Source organism: Macaca mulatta, chromosome 4, assembly GCF_049350105.2.
Source record: "Macaca mulatta isolate MMU2019108-1 chromosome 4, T2T-MMU8v2.0, whole genome shotgun sequence".
In the NCBI taxonomy this organism is placed as follows: Eukaryota; Metazoa; Chordata; class Mammalia; order Primates; family Cercopithecidae; genus Macaca; species Macaca mulatta.
The window spans coordinates 23117303-23141096 of NC_133409.1; the positions used below are offsets into that span (position 1 = coordinate 23117303).

Genomic DNA, 23794 nt, shown 5'->3' on the forward strand with positions numbered 1-23794 from the left:
CACTCCGATCCCATGCTACTAATGCTGCTGGATCATTTGGAAGTTCATCTGGCATCTCGAGTTCACTATACCTCAAATATGTATTGTTTCTCCACTAAAACCAGCTCCTTATCATTATTTTTGTCAGTAGGTATTATACTTATCTTAGGCAGTCTTAAAAACCTTTAATTTTTTTATAAGAGGGGGGGTCTTGCTCTGTAGCCCAGGCTTGAGTACAATGGTGTAATCATGGCTCACTTACACACTTGACCTCCCAAGCCCAAGCAGTCCTCCTGCCTCAGTCTCCCAAGGAGCTGGGACTACAGGCACGTGCCATCACACTTGGATAATTTTTTAAATATTTTGTAGAAATGAAGACTCACTATGTTGTCCAGGCTGGTCTTAAACTCCTGGATTCAAGTGATCCTCCTGCCTTAGCCTCCCAGAGTGTTGGGATTATAGGTGTGAGCCACTGTACCTGGCCTTTAAAAATCATTTGAGTTAATTCTGGTACTCCTTTTTACCTCTACCTTTCTTTCTTTTATTAATCATCCCCTTTATTTCAATAAACTGTTTCATGTTGCCTAGGCCTCCTCTGCACTGTCTACTTTTCTACTTCCTTTCAATGGTACTACATGGCTGTAGATACAGTGAAGAACATGGTACAAGCATCACAGTCCAGCTGAGGCAAGAAGTGTAAAGGCATTAGTTTCAATACAATGAGATAGAAGTAACAAAGAGATGCATCCCAGGGAAGAGAAGACAGGTAACACTTCTCAAAGGGAGTGACATAGAAGCCAAATCTTGAAAGATGCATAAGAGTCAGACTGGCAAAGGCACAATGAACATTTGGAAATAATAACACATGCAAGGGAATGCAGGCACAGAAGACCATGACTCACTGCTGAAGTGCAAGTAGCTCTGTAAGGCTGAAAGTGCGTCATGGAGGAGTAATACAGGGAAACAGAGGGTCGTGTTCCAGAGGTAGTGGGAATGGAGGGAGAGTGTTTAGGACATGATTTCAGTTATTTGTTGGCCATGTAACAAGCCATTGTACATCTGCATGCCCTAAAACAGCTTCATGTATTATTTCTCGCAGTTCTTCAATTAGGCAGCAATCTTTCGGGGTGGTTCATCTCTGCTCCATGGTGGCATATGTTGGCATGGTTTGACTGGAGCAGGAGAATCCAGAAGCCTCACTCACATGTCAGGACAGTGATGGCTGGCTGGATTTCTCTTTTTTTCACATGCTCTCAAAACTGAAGTACATGGAAGCTATGTTTTATGAGGGCAGAAAATGGAAGTTGTAGAGCTTTATACGGCTTAGGCCCAGAAGTCACATGACATCCCTTCCCCCATGTTCTGTTGGTCAGAGCAAGTCCCAAGACCAGCTCAGCTTCCAGAAAAGGAGAAAGAGACCCCTGCCTCCCTTTGGGCAGAGCAGCAGGAATGTAAAGGCTATGTCGGCAGGCATCTTTGCAGATGTTCAATACAGACTTTATAGATCTCTGCATTCTGTAAGGAACTATTGTAAGATTTTTAAGCAGCATACTGACATTTTAAACGTGGATGTTTAGAAGTATGTATTTGACTTCTTTATAGAGATTGAATTCAGAGGTCAGGAGCCGGTACCTGGAAATAGGTTAACCTCAGAAAATTCTTCTCTGCATGCCCACATGCCTTGCCACAGTTTTTCCTCCTCTTGGAAGCAGATGGAATGAACAAAATATAGCTGATGTTTTTTCTTTTTTAAAGCAAAATACAACCAAAGTACTGCCCAGGACTCTGTGCTCATTCCAGAAAATTGGACTCACATCTGTTATGGGGGACTAAATATGTAACACCGCAAATCCTTTGCCTAAAGCTTTTTGTTTAGAAATAATGCTACATTACAAACTAGAGTGATATAGTTAACAATAATGTGTTGTATATTCCAAAAGAGCTAGAAGAGAAGATTTTGAATGTGCTCACCACAAAGAAATGATAAATTTTTGATCTGCCCATTGTTCTGCTTTGATTATTATACAATGTGAACATGTATCGAAACATAAGACTGGATTGCATAAATATGTACCATTATTATGTGTCAATTAAAAATAAAATAAAACTTTTATTGAAAGAAATACTACTGCTTGCTTCTATTATATTACTCTTTCTATAAATAAACCAGACAAGTCAGATGCGACTTTCAGGGAGTGCAGAAATCTGCTTTGTATTTCCAGGGGCTTTTTCTGTGTAAAAGCATGTGGGTGTATGTGCCCATAAAGCTTGTGAGGGCATTTTATTTGTATGCAAAATGAACGCCTTGAACCTTGCCTGTAGTCCCCGCTACAGAGGTCTATAGGGGCAGTGCCTATGAAAAAGCCACAAAAAAATTGGCTTAATTTGAAAGGTTGTATTACATCATCACAGTACTGAGTCTCCTTCATGAATAGCAGTTTTAGTGTGCAGGCAATTGTAACTTGAGCAGAAGAGAGCAGACACCTAATGCTCATCAAAGCTTCCTAGAGCAAACTGAGTTCTAGAGTCTGGGAATGGACAGCAGATGGTCCTTCTGGTTTTCAGGGATATGTATAGTGTATAGCCATTTCACACAGGGGTTTCTGGATCTGGGATTTCAATCTACGAAGAAAAGAGTCTCCCTTTATCGGTACAAGAACCTGAGGATGAGGCGGGAATATGGTCCCTCCTAGTCAGTGTTCAGGTACTGTCTCGCCATCACTAAATATTTCATTAATACTATGGTGAGCATCAAGATGATGCCACCCACTCCCCACTCCCATTGGCACCGAGAGGTCAGTAGCTAGAAGGCAGGCTCTTTCAGAGAGTTGGTCTCAAATCCCAGTTTTTTGCCACTTCCTAGTTACATGGCTGTGAGCAAACTCCTTAACCACTCTAAGCTTTGGTTTCCTTCTCTGTAAAATCTCAGTAATCATGGCACCTTCCTCAAGGGATTTCTGTGAAGGACTAAAGGGAATAATATTTAATTGCACTTAACCCAGTGCATGCTACCAGTGCTCAAAAAATTTTAACTGCTGTTGTTTTAATGGGCTTCCTGCTGACCTTTGCTGTTTTTTTTTTTTCTTTATTTCTCAGGGAGATGTTAATCTCTGTGGCCCTGGGCCAGGTGTTATCCCTCCTTATTTGTGGAATTGGCTTGACTAGCAAGTATCTGTCAGAAGATTTCCATGCCAATACACCAGTCTTCCAGAGTTTCCTCAATTACATTCTTCTCTTCTTGGTCTATACCACCACACTAGCCGTCAGACAAGGTAAGCTCACAAAAACACCAGGAATATAGCTTTTACAAACACCTAAAAAAAAGATGAGCCATGACCAGATAACATTTTGTCACTTACAGCATCAGTTAAGATCTTTGAAAACCCCAGATCTTACTTTTCTATTTTGCAGTAATATAGTAAACAAAATGACTGAATAAATTGCAAAGAAAATTAATCATATGAATTCAGCAAGAAGTGGGAACTGCATGTATAGGCAAAAATGTACAATTTCTCACTTTTTGAATCCCTGTTAACATTACTTCTACCCTCTCATTGGAATTAAATGAGTTTTTCCTTGAACTTGGAATAGACCTGATGCAGATATTCTAAATAATGCTTGCTCTGAGAAATCCAAGGGAATTTCAGACAAATATATGTTCTGTGGGAAAGCGACACAAGAAAGATACAAATTGTAAACACAGACAACTCTATTAATAACATCACAGAAAAAGAAAAAAAGAACACTACCACGAATGGTCAAATGAGATGTGAAATTATTTTAAACTTGAAATAATTAAAGAAATAAAACAAGTCCTCCAAGAGCCAATGCAAGAAAACCTTTTTTTTAAGAGGCAGTTGCCTTTGAAAAACCTCAGGGTACATCCCTGGAGGGGATGCTTCAGAGTCATATGATATGCCACTGAATCCAGTATGCTGTGGTTTGAATGTCACCTCCAAAACTCATGTTGACATGTAATTGCCACTGTGACAATATTAAGAGGTGAGACTATTAAGAAAGATGGTGAGCCTATTACTAGGCCATGAGGGCTTCACCCTCCTGAATGGATTAATGCCATTATCATGGGAGTGGGTTCCAGCTAAATGTGGGTTTGGCCTCCCTCTTGCCCTCTCTTGCTCTTTCATGTATGCTCTTGTGACTGTCTGCCATGTGAGGATACTGCAAAAAGGCCATCACCAGATGTGAGCCCTTTAACCTTGGACTTCCCAGCCTCCAGAACCATAAGAAATAAATCTCTGTTCTTTATAAATTGTGCAGTCTCAGGTACTATGGAATATGTTATTCATTATAGCAGCACAAAATGATCTATGACAAGGTGTAAACACTTTTATCTATGGCTCAGAAATAGCCATCAATTTTCCCCAAAATAGTAGCTGTCAACTGTAAAATGTGCATTGAAAAAAATCATTAATACATTTGGAGACAATTATTTACATTAATAATAGATAAGGGCACATGTATAGCTGTGTGCATCAATTTTAATAGTCACACTTTTATGAAACATGTACAAGACTATTTATCAGTATTTAATTTTTACATTTATCTATCTGGATTACTGTCCAGAATAATAATGCTTAATTATAATGATTTGACCAATCCTGGATTTCATCTCATAGGAGGAATAAATATGAACAAGTTGAGACTGAATTCCAGTTTAATTTTATATTTGTTTAAAGTATTGTAGAAGCTAATTTTATTTACTTCTCAAAAATTGGTGCTATCAGTGCTTGTTTATTAAAGTTTAACATCAATAGACATCATTATTTTAAAAATAAAATCTCAGGCCACTGAAGTTATTGACATTGAATCTCAGCTATGTTTCCTGATTGTGATTTGGAAGCTAATAATTTTGAATGATGTAAATGGGTTATCTAAAGTCTCAAAAAAAAAAAGAGTCAAACTGCATAAAATATTTGAAGAAATTTATTCTGAGCCAAATATGAATGACCATGGTCCCTGACACAACCCGTAGGAAGACCTGAGAACATGTGCCCAGGGTGGTCAGGGTGCAGCTTGCTTTTATATTTAATACATTTTAGGGAGACCTGAGACTTCAATCATTTAAGAAATACTTTGGTTTGCAAACACCACATGTTCTCGCTCAGGTGGGAACTGAACAATGAGATCACTTGGACACAGGGCGGGGAACATCACACACCGGGGCCTGTTGTGGGTTGGGGGGCTGGGGGAAAGATACCATTAGGGAAAATACCTAATGTAAATGATGAGTTGATGGCAAACCAACATGGCATATGTATACCTATGTATCAAACCTGCACGTTGTGCACATGTACTCTAGAACTTAAAGTATAATAAAAAATAAAATAAAAAAAGAAATACATTGGTTTGGTCCAATAAGGCAGGACAACTCGAAGCAAGGGGCTTCCAGCTTATAGGTAGATTTAAAAATTTTCTGATTGACAATTGGTTGAGTTTCTCGACAGATCTGGGATTAATAGAAAGGAATATCTGGGTTAAGATAAAAGATTGTGGAGACCAAAGTTCTTATTTGCAGAGGAAGCCTTCAGGTAGTAGGCTTCAGAGAGACTAGGTTGTAAAATGTTTCTTATCAGACTTAAAGTCTGTGTTGATGTTAATGCTGGAGAGGTATAATGAGGCATGTTCAATCCCCACTTCCCATCTTGGCCTGAACCAGTCTTTCAGGTTTCATTTTAAGAGTGCCCTGACTGAGGAGGAAGTCCATTCAGATGATTGAGGGGGGACTTAGAATTTTATGTTTGGTTTACAAAAGTTATCCCCATCATTTTACCATTGGTGCCTCAGTCCAGGAACAGACTCCAGGAAGTGAAGAAATAGGGGAGAAATATAATTAGAAATGCACTTATGACAGACTAGAAATGTGTAGCTTGGCCATATAGAACTAAGCAGTTGGACTTAAAAATCACTCGATAGAAGCTTGAATTAATATTAAAAGAATATAATTTTTTAGCCCAGTATAAGGAGTATAATTAAGAATAAGAAGATTAAATTAAGAATAATTTTTGTAACACTTGAATATTACCCCCCAAGAATCCCATGAAAGTGAAGATTTCTCTCCCTAGTCATTTTTAGAACCAAACAAACTCTACTGCGAGATGGTACATTGTATTTAGTCTTTGAGTTCTTGTACCTCTCACTTTTCAGGAATCCAGGGATTTAACAAAAACTTGAATCAGGAACAAAAAAAAAAAAGTTAAGCCATTGTAAAGGGCAGGGAGAATTATTTCAACCATACCAATAATTTACAGATAGAGGCTAAAAAAGCTTAGAAGATGAAATGTAGTAAAATGCCTAGAGTTAGTAATTACAGTACCATCTATTGAGCCTCTATAATGTGCCAGCCACTGTGTATGTAAATTATCCTTTTTATTCCATCAATCCAAGGAAATAGGTATGATTATCCAAAATTTTATAAATGAGAAAACCAAGGTTCTGACAGCCCAGGAAACTGCTTGAGGATATAGGAGAGCAAAGAGTAGAGGCCCATCCAAGGTAGGGCTGTGAGGACAGTGTGGCTTCAGGGCCACTCTGCCTCTCCTTGTGAGGTACAGGGAAGGCAGGAGGAGGGAGCAGAGACCCTTCTGAACAAAAGGAAAGGTTTTTTTTTTTCCTTTGAATTTCAAAACCCTGAATAGGAAACCAGCCCTCTGTGTAAGATGCAGTGAGATACCACAGTGCGGTCAGGAGGATTGTATTAGTCAGGGTTCTGTACAACCACAGGACTAATAGGATAGATGTATATATGAAAGGGAGTTTATTAAGGAGTATTGACTCAGAATCACAAGGTGAAGTCTCACAATAGGCTGTCTGCAAGCTGAGGAGCAAGGAAGTCAGTCCGAGTCCCCAAACCTCAAAAGTAGGGAAGCTGACAGTGCAGCCTTCAGTCTGTGGCCGAAGTGCCCAAAGCCCCTAGCAAATCACTGGTATAAGTCCAAGAGTCCAAAAGCTGAAGAACCTGAAGTCCGATGTTTAAGGGCGGGGAGCATCCAGTGTGGGAGAAAGATGGAGGCCAGAAAACTCAGCCAGTCTAGTCCTTCCACGTTCCTCTGCTTGCTTTTATCCCAGCCATGCTGGCAGCTGATTAGATGATGCCCACCCAGATTGAGGCTGGGTCTGAGTCTCCCAGTTTACTGATTCAAATGTTAGTCTCCTTTGGCAACACCCTCACAGACACACCCAGGAACAATACTTTTCATCCTTCAATCCAATCAAGTTGAGACTCAATATTAACCATCACAAGGATGTCATAGATGATTTAGGGAGAGGGTTGGAGGTAGACGGGCAAGAAAGACCAATGGAAAGAGGCTAAGGACTAGGAGCAGCAAGGAATTTGGAGGCTCTTTAGAAAGAAAAGGCTGAAGAGGGCTAAGGAAATTCTGACTGTCGATACCAGTCTGTGATGGAGATAATCAATTTCTGAAATACCCTCTGGAGATGTTTACCATCGCCTCAGATCGTCACTGAGTTTGCTGGCGTGTCTTCATTTGGGTGTTTCCTCAGAATGATTATTTGTTTTAAGCTTCTTCTTTAGAAGTTTTAATAGGCTGGCATTAAGCCAACATCTGGAAATGAACATAATAATTACATTAATTTTCCATAGGCTGATTCAATACTATGTTCTGAAGATATACTAATCTTTCTAGTCAGGCACCTGAAAATTTGGGAAAGAATGAACAACAAAGAGTGAAGGATGGAAAGTGTGGTGTGTGCAAGGGAGTCTCTCATAGTCACGAGTTCTCCTTTCTCACCACTCCCTGAGAGCTGCAGGTTAGGTCTCAGCCACGTGTTGCCACTCTGGGCCACATAACAGCATGAAGTTAGACTCAGAAATACATTTTTAAACAAATCTTTCTTTATAGTTTTAATCATATATCTTCTAAAATTTAATGACTGTCACATTTAAAACAATGTGCTAAATGTAAGAAACCTTTCAAGAGCATTAAGGGTGAGATTACTATGAAAGCCTTGCTTAAATTTGACTTCAAAGTTAAACTGAATTTTCCCTATCAAAATTTCATTGGACTCATGATCAAAGACTCTGAAGCAGCAGGCTCCAGTATAAGTTCCAAAATGAATTGGAGTTGAGTTTGCCCTTGATTATTAATTGATTCCTACAAAAATTTGGGTACCATCTTCCTTACAAAATATCATATCCGATTGAGCAAATTTTACGTCTAGCCCTCTTTATAGTTGGAGCTAGGTGTTCTTCCAGATGGTTCTACAATTTTTAAAAAATGTTTACTGTTCAAAACAAAGATCTTCAGAAATACAACTTTGTAGAAAGAAATGTACTTCACCAAAGTAGTTTTGTTGTCATGAAGTTTGAGAATTTAGGGAAAATAGAGATAACTGTTACATTAATAGCTTAATTGTAACCACTTTGAGAAGTTAGTTAGGAAATTAAAATGTACCCACTGAAATAAAGCCTGAAATCCAAACAACTCATACAAAGTGGGCCTTTAGGAATAGGACTAAGAAAGTATAGTGAAGCTTCCAAAAACAAATGCATTTGCCTAGGAAACTCTCAAAAGATGACTTCTCCTTATATCTACTCTCTTCTTAAAATTCCATGTAATTACAGCTAAAATCAGGAAGCAGAGGAACAAAATGCCAAGACTATGAATCAGAGGTGAGGACAGACTGGGGTCCAATGAAGACCACCAGTTCTTGCTTTTGTGATGTAAGAGCAAGAAATGTGCTAGGCTTTTAAAGACAAAGGTGAAAATAGGATACAGTTCCTATCAAGAAAACATGTATCAGCTAACTTTTTGCCCAAAAGCTTCTCTTGTCTGTGATGACAAAAATCATGCTGCTTCCCAGAGCTACCTTTAAGTTTTCAAATAATAGATACCCATGGTTCCTCTTTTAGCAGTTTTTAATCTTCTGAGTGTATATAAATCGTAAAAACTTTGATAAGCAATAATTTCCTCTTCTCTTTCTTCTGCTACCATTTTTCTACATTCTTGTTTCTCTAATTCCTTTTTGTTATACACCAGCAATTTACTCACTGCTGGAAGAGTAAAGGCAGGATGCTGAGGGTAAAAAGAAAACACTTTTAGCCTTTGTTTTCCTCTTCAATTCATAGTGGTAGGGAAAAAATGGGTATCAGTAATGAAAGCATGACTAGAATCGTAAGTATCTGCTTCTTTTTATATACAGACCCTGAAAAGAAAAGAAAATGTTGCCACCATTGAGTGTTTAATATTAGAGTACTAACAACTTCAGTATTCTTGGTGACTGGTTCTGCAAGTTTTGCTTTTTCATTGAAAAGTGTTTTTATAAGCTCTTCCAATTTTCATAAAAGACAAGCTTCCAGCTAAAAGCAATTTGATGAGTATGGCATGTATTTTGTTTTTCAGTGAATTATTGAAACATATACATTAAATTATTTATTGAATCATGTATCTGTTTCTTTGTGTGAGTGTAAAAATGAAACGTCTCTAATAGTGCTAATAGAACACTTATAAAAATATCACCATGTAGAATCCCTTTGATTTTGTTCAAAGAAGTAATACTGAAAAGTGAACTGCATGCTTTACTCTTCATGGGAAATACTCACTTCGAACATTAAATTCTAGCAGATGGAAATCCTAGAGGTCTAGCTTCAAATGTTAATTCTAAGTGAGAAGGCTGAAGCAAGGAAGTTAGTTGGGTATTCAAGCACATGTGCTCTCCTGGCCCCTTCTGCTCACCATCCCTTTCTCCACCCAGAATATTCAACTAGGGTAGAAGAGATAAGAGAAATATATAAATGTGACAGCCCTGTCTACGCATACAGCTGGACGCAAGTCATGATCCAATGGTCCAGTCCCACAAACCTTGGCATTTTAAATAAAAATTCTTCTGAGAGTCTGTGCCAAGAAAGTACCCTGCTATTTTTATTTATTTTTTATTTTATTTTATTTTATTTTATTTTTTTTGAGGAGGTTGGGGGTGGTAGCTGAGGAAGCATTAATTAAGAGGTAATTGTTGTTTCTTCCAACTCAGGAAAGCCTTCGTATTTGTTCTCTACAGAAATACTACGTTTCTTACATACAATTACATAGGCTAAATTCTCCATGACCAATATCACACTTAAAATACTTACATAATTGGAAGAAATAGAGAATTTCATACAAAGTAAAATAGACCTATCAGATAGCCACACAAAGTCTTCGAAACTTCGGTAACCAGCATTTCCCTGTATGTCAGACCCTAGAGTCACCTGAAGATCTCACTTCCCCAGATCTGCCTCTGTGAATCTTTGCCCCCTACTTTCATTGCAGAGTTCTTTAATGCTTCTCATAGGCAGTCAAAAAAAAAAAAAAAAAAGCAGTGAAAGAATTAAACCAGGACCTAGGATTTTCTCAGAGCAGAAGCCTGAGTTCTGCTCACTCACAGCCGAGTTCTCAGTAACACTGACTAAATCACTGAGAAGAAGGGACTGTTATTAGCATGTGGGCATAATAAGAAAGCACTTGGCAAATGTAAATACTAAATTATAACTCCCTTGGGAGTCGTGGGAGAAATAGTACTGTCACTTACCTAAGTCTGGTGAGGTAATATTCACTGGAGCCCCTTAAAAAGTGTCCCTTGTGGGAAATTACTTGGCAAATCTCCATTCCTATTTCTTGTCAGGTTGCATTTATTTTTACTTCTTAAGTATGATTGGAAAATTTTAGCCTCCACAGTATAAAGATTGCACCTCAGGGATTTCTGAGATGAATCTTTGGTAGATGCTTCATGGGAATTATGCTTATGTTGTCTAGGAAAAGAGAAGAACAGATTTGGGCTGGGATGTTATACAGATATCGTGCTGAGAAATTGGTAGAGAAAGTCACACAAGAAAATTGGAATCCACTTCTAGCAAAACTTCCTCCCAGTAGGTAGAGCAACTGGAACTCTCATATACCGCCTGTATGTCGGAATACACATGGTAATGCTGCTTTGAAAAATGTGGGAATACTGCTTCGGAAAATAGCTTGGCATTGTCTCATAAGGTTAAATGTGTACTTGCCATGTGACTCAACAATTGCATTTTTTCCAAGAGATGAAAACATAATGTCCATGCAAAGATCTACATACAAATGCTCATTGCAACTTTATTCATAATTGCAAAAAACTAAACTACCCAAGTGCCCATCAGCTAACAAAAGGATAAACAAATTGCAGTAAATTCATGCAATGGAATGTCACTCACCAATAAAAAGAAATAAGGTACTGATATGTATAATAGTATGGATTAATCTCAAAAGCATTACACTAAGTGCAAGAAGCCACACGTATAAGTTTACATACTATATAATTACATACTATATAGTTATATAATGTTCTGGAAAATGCAAAACTGTAAGGACAGAGATCAGTGGTTTCCAGAGCCTGGGGTAATGGTGGGAGGAGACTGACTGCAAAGGGGCACGAGGGAACTTTTGGGAGGATGGAAATGTTCTGTGTGTCTCAATTTTTGTAGCAGTTACCCGACTATACACATTTGTTGAAACTCTTCAAACTCTACACTTAAAAGGAGAGAATTTTATTGTATCTAAGTTATACTTCAGTGCATCTGACTGAAGGGGAAAAAAAAGAAAATTAACTACTATAGCTCAGCAGTTACCATGATGGAATAAGTTATCATTGGGTCTAGAGTTTACAATATGCAGCTATTCCCTCAGTCACTTACAGGTATTAGGACATGCTGGTAAAACTTCCTACTTCTTTGTGGCATCCTTTTAGATGACAAGAATGAGTTCTGCTTCCCAAAAATTGCACCTGCATCAAGGAACTTGCTAGTGTTACATGAGCTATCAAGCTTAAGTCCATCAAACAATACAAAACACACACACTCTATACATAAGCAGTGCTTACAGTGCTTACAGGGTGAATCTGCACCAAATAGAGTCTCCCACAGTCTTAATGAAACTTATAATATCCAATAGTACATTTCGTGTGTGTGCTAATGTGTATGAACCTTCTCTTTTTTTTTTTTTTTTTTTTTTTTTTTTGAGACAGGGTCTCACTCTGTCTCCCAGTCTGGAGTGCAGTGGTATGATCTCAGCTCACTGCAACCTCTGCCTCCCAGGCTCAAGCAATTCTCCTGCCTCAACCTCCTGAGTACCCAGGATTACAGGCACACGCCACTACCACCCAGCTAATTTTTGTATTTTTTAGAGGAGACGGGGTTTCACTAAGTTGGCCAAGCTGGTTCTGAACTCCTGACCTCAAATGATCCACCCACCTCGGCCTCTCAAAGGGCTGGGATTACAGTCCTGAGCCACAGTGTCTGACCATCTGACCAATGTGTATGAATCTTAAAGAGAGTGATATCTTACATAGAACTCTCAGTATCAGTTAGTACAGTAAGTGACTTTTAGATGGAAGGAAATTGACATGAATATGTAACACCATCTACTCTTAATTAATCCTCACATAAACTTATACGCAAACACACTCAGACACACATATACTCTTTTTTTTTTTTTCTTTTTTGAGACGGAGTCTTACTCTGTCGCCCAGGCTGGAGTGCAGTGGCCGGATCTCAGCTCACTGCAAGCTCCGCCTCCCGGGTTTACGCCATTCTCCTGCGTCAGCCTCCCGAGTAGCTGGGACTACAGGCGCCCGCCACCTCGCCCGGCTAGTTTTTTGTATTTTTTTTTAGTAGAGACGGGGTTTCACTGTGTTAGCCAGGATGGTCTCGATCTCCTGACCTCGTGATCCGCCCATCTCGGCCTCCCAAAGTGCTGGGATTACAGGCTTGAGCCACCGCGCCCGGCCCACATATACTCTTTATATGTCAGGTGTTGCTTCATTCTCCCATGCCAAATACTTTATTAATGAATGTCTTCCTGATTCTTTTATTTTAAACAGCATATAAGCTCATTGGGAGGGGCTGTCTGCCTGTTTTATCTGGAGTCCATGTTGACTGTTAATTCTGGAAATCTTTAAGCATTCATCTATCCATGCTGAGAGCTGGCATAGAGCAATAGTCATTCCTGGCACGCAGCTCCATCGTTCATGTGGGAGATTGAAGGGTGGTTACAAGATGATAACTATATTGCCTGAAGGAGATAAGTCCCCTTCTGCCAAAATAGTGCATTGTATGTAATTAGTGTAAAAATTCAGAGGAATAGAGTTTATCTTTACAATCATCTTTCTCATTAAAAACGAATCATAATGGAAGAACAAAGCAGTCCCTGCAGTGAACTCAATTGCTTTCCCTAAGTTTTCATTAAATCAAAGACTCAGCAGTTAGCCATCTTGCAGACACTACTGCAGTCTACTGCATGATATTTGCAGGAAAGAAAAAAATGAAGCAGTTTTTTTTCTTTAAGACTTAGAACTGCGTAATAATTATCTTTGGATCATAATTTCCTGCCTATGCATTTTTTGAATGTCTAGTTTCACTGGTTTCACTTTCCAAGATTTTTGAGGACTGGAAGGAGGATCATCATGTAACTCACCAAATTTAAATGTGATACTTGCAGACGGGTTAGGGCCTATTACAAGTTAAAAGTGATTGGGCTCCTTCAGTGGTCTATATGAGGAAAAACATAAAGGAAATAACTCCAAATAAAAGAAAATATGATTAGAATTTATGTTTCTGGCTATTTTTTTTTTACTATTTGAAGCTTCTTTCAAAAAATAGAGTGAATATTACTTTTTTGTCTTTAACTGCCTACTTACTAATTTCTAAAACAATGTTTCTTTAAGAGTCATATTTAGGAATTATTACTTAAGTCAACTAAATTAAAATATTATTTTAAACAATTAGGATCTGGACTTTTTTTATTTCTCAATTCAAGCAAAATTCAAGAGTCATTGAGTCACCCTAATGAGTATCTATAACTTGTCTGTGCTGTATTTCATCATTTCATAAGTCAGGATAATAATAGTAAACTCCTTATAGTTTTCATGTGGGTTAAGATGATGCATAAAATACTTACAGGACAGTGTCAGGCATACAGAAAGCAATAAACTGAATATAATATGCCATCATCAACATTATATTTGCTTACTAAATATTGATTCTTCTCAGCAAGTTGGATTTTATACATGTAACCCTTAATTTGAATAAATTCTACCATGAGGACTCTGAAATTCAATGACCATATTCCAGCATATATGTTCTCCTTCACTTGGTCCTGGATGCCAGAGTAGGCACAAGTGTAATTCATGGAAGGATCAGAAATAAAAGAGCAATTTTAGATGTTTTCTTACCACTACAGTGGCCACTGTGAGAGAACTCACTAGCCCACGACTAATTCCTAAATGGGCAAGCTCAGAGGCCCCTCCCCCAGGGTATAGAGTCAGAGATTTTCTGTCTGAGAAAGCTAAGCCAAGAGGAACAATAGGAACCCCAAATCTTTGTTCAGAAGGAGCCAGAGCCACCCTTGGACTTTTAGGCACAACTGCACCCAAATGGTCCAAGCTATGAGAGATTAGAAGGGGAAGGGAGGGTTGGCAAAGGAAGAACTGGAGAAAACAATTTCCTAGGCCAGTGCTTGTTCTAGAGTTTTCATCAGGACTGAGAAACCTTAAGGCAGAATTACTTCCCACCCTTTCTCTCCCCTTGTTTGTGTGTGTGTGTTTTCTACCTCTTCTCACATTTCCTCTCTTCACCCCTTTCCCTTCTCACACAGCCTTAAATAATAGACAAATGGGGAAAAATGGGAAGAAAAACATTCCTACTCCTTTGAGTGACACAGAACTTTTATTACAAATCCAGACATTGCAGAGAAGATCCAGATTCTGCTTAAGTCGTGTCTGGAGTAAAACACTCCCGTTACTATTCTTTGCTCAAGAAAAGGTACTAGGGTACCAATCAAAATAAAGCATGCTATAAATGAATGCATTGTAAACTGCAATCAACTGAATACACATACAGAAAGCAATGCAGCTCCGAAGCAGCTGGGAACACCCAATTTCCATTTGGCCTGCTGACCGAGGTACGTGCCAGCTGCACAGGTGAGGAAAAAGAAGTGTGATTTGGCCAAAGCCAGGACAGGATGGCATTCCTGCCCCTGATAACTTCCAGCAAGGAATCAATTTTGAGCACAGGAACCATAGATACTTTGGAAGACCCCATCATTACAACAGTAGAAATCTTCAGATACATTACCAGAGGGAAAATTGAGTGACTGTTTATAACCAGAATTCCAAATCTCCACCAATTATTTGGAATAATCAATGAACAACACATCCCTGTTAAGGCCATCACAATGGAAATAAGAACTGTATAAGTGGAGATCTGGCCTTACTAATGAACTACTCCAAAGACAAGAACTATCCTTAGATGAGGTCACTAAAAGAAATTGTGCTCCCATTTTTAGGCAAGATAAGAATGTTCTATTTCAGAGTTGGAAAATAAAATCAGGGTGGGGAGAGGAAAAAACTTTAAAAATAATGCAAGATTGAAAAAAAAAAAAAAGAGTTGCAAAATGCTCTGAGAGAATACAATGCATTGGAGGTTACAAAGCCACTTCTGGTGGAGAAGTGGCCACTAGGGTATCATTTGAGAAGAGGAGAAGGCCACGATATCACAGATCATGGAGCTGTTGCTCAGCCATGGCTGAGCTGGAGGAGTGGGCTGCGGGCAAACTCAATGGACTACTGGGGCCTTACCAATTTCAAAGCAGCAGGTTATATACCTACAAGCAGATTTCAACTTTTGGCTTAGTGGATGTCATTTGCTGAGGTCGAAATTTCCAGCTGTGAATTGTTAAACTCAGGACAATTATAGCACAGCTTTAAACAAGCTATTGATTTTAAACTTTTGTTAGGCTAAAAGAAACTAAGATCATTCAGAAGCAAGCAAAAAACTCACCTTCTAAAAATAAAGTTAAGGAACTTGGTAAGTAACTTCTTTTCAACAGACATATGTGTGGGCATAGCTTATGTAAGTGACATAAATGTAGAAGTCTCTGAACTGTTAAAATTGTAAGTTATTTACTACATGGAAACTTATTAAGTCTCAACCCCTGTTTTCTATTGTTTGGACCTCAGATGTGTTGAGTAATTTAGACACCCAAAAGGAAAGTCATTGGTGAATGTATTCCTATACTGAGAGCGTCTCTTAACTGAAGGAACCAACCTGGTGCACAAGCCAAGGATGTAACTTCTCCCCAGAAGAGTTTTATACTTTTAGTTCTGCCCATGATTACTTTATATAGAACCTTCCAGAAGGCTCCAACCTGATTACATCTTATTCAAATTTCTCTTATATAAATTTCAGTTCCTCAGTCCCTCATTTCTTTCTTCATGAATTCACTCGTTCATTATTTCATTCACTATTCATTTATTCAGCAAGTGCTTTTGGAAGGCTTTCTTCATCTGTCAGTCACTGTACTACGAGGTGCGAAGGATCCCTGAGTAAAGATGATCTCCCTTCTCCTACCCCTCCAAGTTCACAGATAAGAGGAGGAGAGTGACAAGTAAAGAGTCCCTGTAATTGCAAGAGTACAAATCTGAGGGCCGACTTTTCCCTTATCTTCACCAAACTTTCATTGCAAAAGCATTGACAGTCATGCCTCACTTAATACAGGGATATGTTTTGAGAAATGGCGTCTTTAGGTGATTTCGTCATTGTGCAAACATCATAGAGTGTACTTACACAAACCTAGACGGTATAGCCTACTGCACACCTGGGCTACATGGTTAGCCTATATGGTAGAGCCTATTGCTCCTGGGGTACAAACTTGTATAGCATGTTACTTACTGTACCAAATACTGTAGACAATTGTAACACAATAATGAGTATATATTTGTGTATCTAAATATACTAAAGGTACAGTAAAAATATGGCATAAAAATAAAAAATGCTACAACTATATAGAGCAGTTACTATGAATGGTGCTTGCAAGGCTGGAAATTGCTCTGGCTGAGTGAATGTGAAGGCCTAAGACATTACTGTATCCTGCTGTAGATTTTATAAACACTGTGCACTTAGATTACACTAAACTTATTTAAAAATTAAGTAATTTCATTATGATGTTATGATAGCTATGACATCACTAGGCAGTAGGAATTTCTCAGTTCCATTAACATTTTGTAGGACCACCATTGTATACACAGTCAGTTGTTGACCAAAACATCGTTATACAGCACATAACTAAAACTCTCTGTCATCCACTTCACCACTCCTCTCTCCATCCAGCTTCAGTCCTGTCTTCCCCACTTATTCACAGCAGAATAATTCATTATAACCACTAGAATCAATAGTTTGCTGTTTCATGGCCTCCCCTTAGCTTTTCTTCAATGGTTCACATGCAAAGGGACTTTGTGCAAATGGACCCTGACTTTGCATTAAGAAGAGCAGCTTCTGTTCTTCCAGTCCCTGTGCTCTCTTTCCCTCACCTCTTGCCCCAGCTATCTCTCTTGGAGAACACTGCACAGACATCATCCACTTCCTTTATTTAGACTTAGTTGTGGCAGCTTCTTGGTTGCTGGGCTTCTATGAACTAGACCTGTAGGCTATTTTGATAACTATAATATTCCCCCCTTATTCTCAGGGAATACATCCCAAGACCCCCAATGGATGCCTAAAACAGCATATAGTAGAGAACCTTATGTATATATTATGTTTTTTCCTATACATACATGAATACCTGTGATAAAGCTTTACTTATAAATTAGGCACGGCAACAAAAATAACAAAATAGAACAATTATAACAATATACTGTAATAAAAGTTATGTGAATATGGTCTTTCTCTCTCAAAATACCTTATTGTAGTGTACTCACTTATTTTCAGACGGTGGTTAACGATGGATAACTGAAACCGTGGAAAGTGAAAATGCAGATGGAGGATATGGGTGACTTACAAGACTCTTAATTGTCTCCTCTTCCTTTACGAGCAGTTATATATAGGTCCATGGTCTACAGCAAGTGACTTCAGACCCAAGTGACCTCTCTATGTAGCGGCAAACTGGCTTTACTCCTTTTCCTGGTGATTTGGGAATATACCTTCAGCCCTTGCTGGTATACTGAATTTAAACTCTTTTGAAATGTCTAACAAGCCCCATAAAATATTCGAAACCACAATAATCTTATGTTATAAAGTGACCAAGTGAAAACACAATGGAAGATATCAGAGTTCACTGGCTTTATCCCAGTATCTGACAGAGAACAAAGATATACAACCACTCACTGGGACTGTTAGCATCTGCAGAGGGGCAGGAAGAGAGAGAAAAATATCAATTTTTTAACCAACTAGCTCATCTCATTTTCTGAGTATGCCACATGCTCCATTCAGCAAATGTTATTCACATCTTTCAGAGTATTCAATTACCATTTTGTAGTATTCTAGAGGAGTAAATTAATGGTGTCTCTGATTGCAACATCACAATATGCACAATTTCCACTCATCCTAATGTGTTTTCAGAAAGTATCACAGGTAAATATCCAACTAAATGTAGCAATGATCATTCCTTTGAAGAAAACATTATTGTGTCCTATTAATCTTATACAAAAATGTATGAGCAAAATCTATTCATGGCTTCACCTTCAAAACATAAAGGGAATTTTCCCCTAGTGAAGGTCTCTACAACCTCACCACAAATATCTCTCATATATCTATGCAGCCTCTCATGGCTAACATTTAAGCAAACTCAACACACAAACTTAAAGAACCCACATTATCTCTGGGGTTGGAGATTAATTTGGTTGAAGAATATATTGACTGAATGCATAGTTGTCTTCAGTTAAATTTCATGATGATCTATTGAGCGGTGTTCCCAACACTATGAGACCCTTACAAATGCCCTCTCTCCATCCACATCAGCTCTATCACTGCCCCCAGCCAAGCCACCCATCGCCTCTTACCTGGACTGCTGCTACCACCTTTGAACTGCTTTCTGTCTCTGATAACCCGCGCCACCTTCATCCCGATAATCTCTCTTTTAAAACATTATAGGCACTGGATGACCATGTAAACCTTTCATCATTTATGATATAAATTGAAATCAGGATTTTCAAAAAACGGGAGGAATTGGTTAATAAAAAGTGACTATTTTTCATATCTATTGAAATCAAATCAACATGTACTTCTGTGCTTTATACTGTGAGCCAAAATAAGATCTTTTAATAAGGATTCAAAGCAACTCAAAATCAAGGTACTAGGATGTTGCTATACTTGCTTTCTAATTAGCCTGTCTAGTTGAGGAAAGGAGGCCAAAGATGCACTATGCTAATTTTTGTTCTTTGAGCAGAGTGTCTTCTAAAATGCAAGCCACGTTGCCTTGGATTTCGGAGTGGGAGACTGATGCTAATGTAAAAAAGCAAATAAACTTAATATTTCAGGCACAAATTTTATAACAAATAATTTTGATTGATATTGCACTCTATATTCAGCATTTTTGCTAAACTCAAAGAACTCCATTCATCTCTTACTATCTAGAACTTCCAATTAAAATCAATCCAATTTGATTGAGAGTTAAAATAAATGGAAAGATCTCCTTAATAAGGAATCTTTGAATCAAATATATTTGTTGGACTGCTTCTAAGGCACATGCCCACTTTATAGAATAGATATAACATGCTAATGGGTCCACTTGCTATTATGTTTACATGCTAAATTCTACAAAGAAGCCATGGAGAGCCAAGAGACTCTGAGGCTATATTTGAGGTGATAACATTATAACCATGTTCTTTTTATTTTTCTTTGAGACAGGATATGGCTTTGTTGCCCAGACTGGAGTGCAGTGGTGCAATCTGGGCTCACTGCAACCTTTGTCTCCTGGGCTCAAGCCATTCTTCTGCCTCAGCCTCTCAAGTAGCTGGGACTATAGGTGTGCACCACCATGCCCAGCTAATTTTTGTATTTTTTTATACAGACAGGGTTTCACCATGTTACTCAGGCTGGTCTCAAACTCCTGAGCTCAAGTGATCCACCTGCCTTGACCTCCCAAAGTGCTGAAATTACAGGTATGACCCAGCCGCACATGACCTCATTTTTTAAGTTTACTTTTATCTTTTAAATTACCCAAGTAAGACATGAGTATAAACATTAAGTGTTTATGTAAATATAAACATTTCAAATATAGACATAAATATAGTTTGTTTAAAGTAATAGTTTGTCTCGTCTACCATAAATCCCATTCTCCAAAGGGAATCTTTGTTAAATTTTGTTATTTATCTTTCATGGCATGTTTCTGTGCATATGCATTTATATACATAATTATCATGTGTTTTTGTGTAAATGCTAGAAACTAAACAAGTTGTTCTGCAGCTTGCTTTTTTATTTTTTCTTCTTTTCTCTTTTTCTCTTTTGGAAACAGGATTTCGCTCTATCACCCAGGCTGGAGTGCAATGGCTTGATCATGGCTCACTGTACTCTTGACCTTCTGGGCTCAATAGATCCTCCTACCTTAGTCTCCCAAGAAACTGGAACTACAGGTTCATGCCACTATGCCCTGATAATTTTTGTATTTTGTGTAGAGACAATCGAGTTTTGCCATGTTGGCTAGGCTGGTCTTGAACTCCAGAGCTCAAGCAATCTACCCACCTTGGCCTCCCAAAGTGCTGGGATTGCAGGTGTGAGCTACCATGCCCAGCCTGCAGCTTACTTTTTTCACTTTTGTTGTTGTGATAATATTGATAAGCCCACAGTTAGTGGTCATACAAATCATTTCCAATTTTGAATTATTCCATCCTTTTTTATAGAAAACATATTTATAGATATATCTTTGTATACATGTGAGTGTATCTTGTTTACATTTCTTTTTCTTTCTTTCTTTTTTTTTTTTTTTTTTGAGACAGAGTCTTGCTCTGTTGCCCAGGCTGGAGTGCAGTGGTGCGATCTCAGCTCACTGCAAGCTCCACCTCCCAGGTTCACGCCATTCTCCTGCCTCAGCCTCCCAAGTAGCTGGGACTACAGGTGCCCGCCACCACGCCCGGCTAATTTTTTTTGTATTTTTAGTAGAGACGGGGTTTCACCATTTTTCTTAGCCAGGATAGTCTCGATCTCCTGACCTCGTGATCCGCCCACCTTGGCCTCCCAAAGTGCTGGGATTACAGGCTTGAGCCACTGCGCCCGGCCTCTTGTTTACATTTCTAAAAATAAATGCTGAGTCAACGGGCATTCTAAATATTAATAAAAATTCCCTTTAACAGTCCTTCCCCAAAAAGAACATTACCAATTCAAAAGCCTATTCGTGGTATTCAAGAGTACCTATTGCCCCACTTAACTGTCACCACTGAATATTATCAGTAATTTTCTGGTCAGTCTGAAAGGCAAAAAATATTTTATTGTTTTATATTTCATTTCCTTAATTACCAGTAAACTGAGCTTCCTTTTATATGTTTATTGGCAACAGGAAATAACTTTTAAGTCCTAAAGTAAAAATGTGAAATAATAATGATCTTGGTGTAAGAGTGTGTCCCAGTGGACTCCTTTTCTTCTTTCTTTCACATAGTCTCTTGTTTTCATCTTCTCATGAATTAGTGCAAAAAAAGGGAAAACAAATGAGCCCTGTGATACCTTCCTCTGGAAGAATGCCACTGCCAGAGCACTGGATAATAATATAGGAATTTATACCATCCATAAACCTTTTATAGTAGTATAATTAGTAGGGCTATTAATACTACCCAAGCCTGGCTTTCTTTAGTGCTGTAAACACAGCTTGCGATCACATAAATGACATCAGTAATAATCCTTTAGGGCATCATGTAAGCCAGAGTACTCAAGTCAGTTTAGCTAAGGTTTAATCAGAATCTCCATTCAAAACAAACAAACAAAAAAACCGATTCTTTTTGCTTAGAAAGCAGAGTATGAGGGATAACCCTTGGACATCTTCCAACATTTGGATTTTGGATCCCATAGTAGGTTTGCTGGTGTTGAATGGGAAGAGTGGATTAGAGACATAGAGGAATTTAACCACTATCGGTGCAAGGTTATGCCCTTCAGCTAAATGTATCCTGCCTTTTTCTATAACCTAATGTCACTTACATATGGTTTTCTGCAGTCTTGTGAAATTTTTATTAATGTTTCATCCAAAAAAATGAAGCAAACAATATATATGCTTCCTGTCTCTTTAAAAAATAATGAAAGTTATATAGAAGCAGGTTCCAGAAATCCCCAATCTGTATAAATTAGCAGCATGGTCTAGATGACTGCTGTGTGAATCAAGACAGTAAAATTACGTTCAAGTATAGTCTCTACTGTGGTTTATGTTCTTTCCTTAAGCAAGCCACCTTAATATCTCTGTGGCTCAGATTTCCTGGCTCAAAAAAATGGGGATAACTGTCAAATAAAAAGTATTTATTAATGTATTTATATGCTTGGAGATATGAATTTGTAATTGTGGTTGTTTCATTAAAATGTTAATCTATCTGATGATACTTGAGAGTCAGTATCCAATTGTATGTGACTTTTTTAGGGCTGGCTATTAATTTATTTAAGCCGTAGCTCTGAATAAAACTAGTATATTTCAGGATGAATAAGATTTTCTGAAGCAACAAGTGAAACTCAGTTTATTCAACTTGGATGAACATTGACAAAGAGAAGCACAAAATTAAATGAAGGAGAAGGAAATAGTGCACAGTGAATTTGTTTGTTTTTATAATCATACTGTGCACTATTTCAAGTACCATCCGAAGGAGAAAGAAAAAGATAATGAGAATATACAGCACATCATCTTTAATCCCCACAAGCATCCCATAGGTCATCTTACAGATGAGACTCAGAGAAGTTAGTTAACTTACCAAAACTTGTGTAGTGACTTCTATTTAGCATATAACAAGCCACAAAAGATCATCTCTCATTCTAACAACAAAACAAGCCTAATAAGCTGTAAAATTACAGATTTCTGAACCCAACAGAAAGCTAAGGAGGAAAAGAAACCTAAATGTACAAAACTCCAGAAAATTTCATTTGTAGAAGGAAAAATATTCACATTTATCTCATCCCTAACAGATTACAAAAAAAAAAAAAAAAATGTGGCCACATATGGACTGGTGAGGCAGATTATAATTCTAAAGGACCTCAGCCACAGGGCAGGTCTATACATACCTGCAAACTCTGTTACATGGGTCTTCACCTAGTGCTGGGCATGTGATATACCACACACTGTAGGGTAATGCAGGAGAGCTAAAAGCGATCCTGCCTAAGTTTGTGAAGCCTCCCAGTGCATGGCAGCCATCCTTTGCAGATGAAGGAGAGTAGTACAAGAGATCTGAGAGAAATGAGTTTAAGATACACCAGACTTTCAGCTGCCAAGCTAGGACTGGAGAACTGAGAAAAATCTTTTTGAGACATTTCAGGCATAGAAAGAGAGAGAATTCCATAGGTATAGAAATCCTGGTACAGGACTGGAGAGCAAAGAGAATTCTCAAAAGTCCAAATAACAGCGGAACTGTAAAGCAAAGAGATGTATCTAATGCTTCAGAAAGCTGGAAGCATAGTTGTAAAGTGCAGCAATTTCCGGAACCTTACCCACCACTCAGATTCCTTGCCCTGAAGAAAAGTAAGTACTGATTCTGCTCTCAAATTATTTGAAGACAATGGTAAACTAAGTCAAGCTAAAGTTGCAAGAAAGCCCAATCCCAGTGATCAGATTGATTCTGTTTCTCGATTAACAAGCCTGACACAAGTGAAAGGGCATGGACTTGGAAGTAAATATTGCTTAGTTCAGTCTCTACTATTTTTTTATACAAAATGTGCAGATACAAGTTAAAATGACTAGACATGCAATGAAGCAAGAAAATGTGACACATGGTCAAGAGAGAAAGTAATCAATAGAAGCAGATCCAGAGATGTCATAGATGTTAGAATTATCAGCAAATTATCAAACTTAACTATTATAAAAATCAAGTTCTAGTGGGA

At 38.2% G+C, this 23794-nt stretch overlaps 1 protein-coding gene across 2 annotated transcripts in view; it reads left to right on the plus strand.

Annotated features, from left to right (window-relative positions):
* Nucleotides 1-23794, plus strand: part of SLC35F1 (solute carrier family 35 member F1) — a 398879-nt gene that overhangs the window by 230526 nt on the left and 144559 nt on the right. For both annotated transcript variants that reach the window (XM_015137311.3, NM_001266534.1), the window contains exon 2: nt 3076-3251. In XM_015137311.3, the coding sequence (XP_014992797.1) occupies nt 3076-3251 (176 nt within the window). The remainder of the gene's footprint in view (nt 1-3075; nt 3252-23794) is intronic.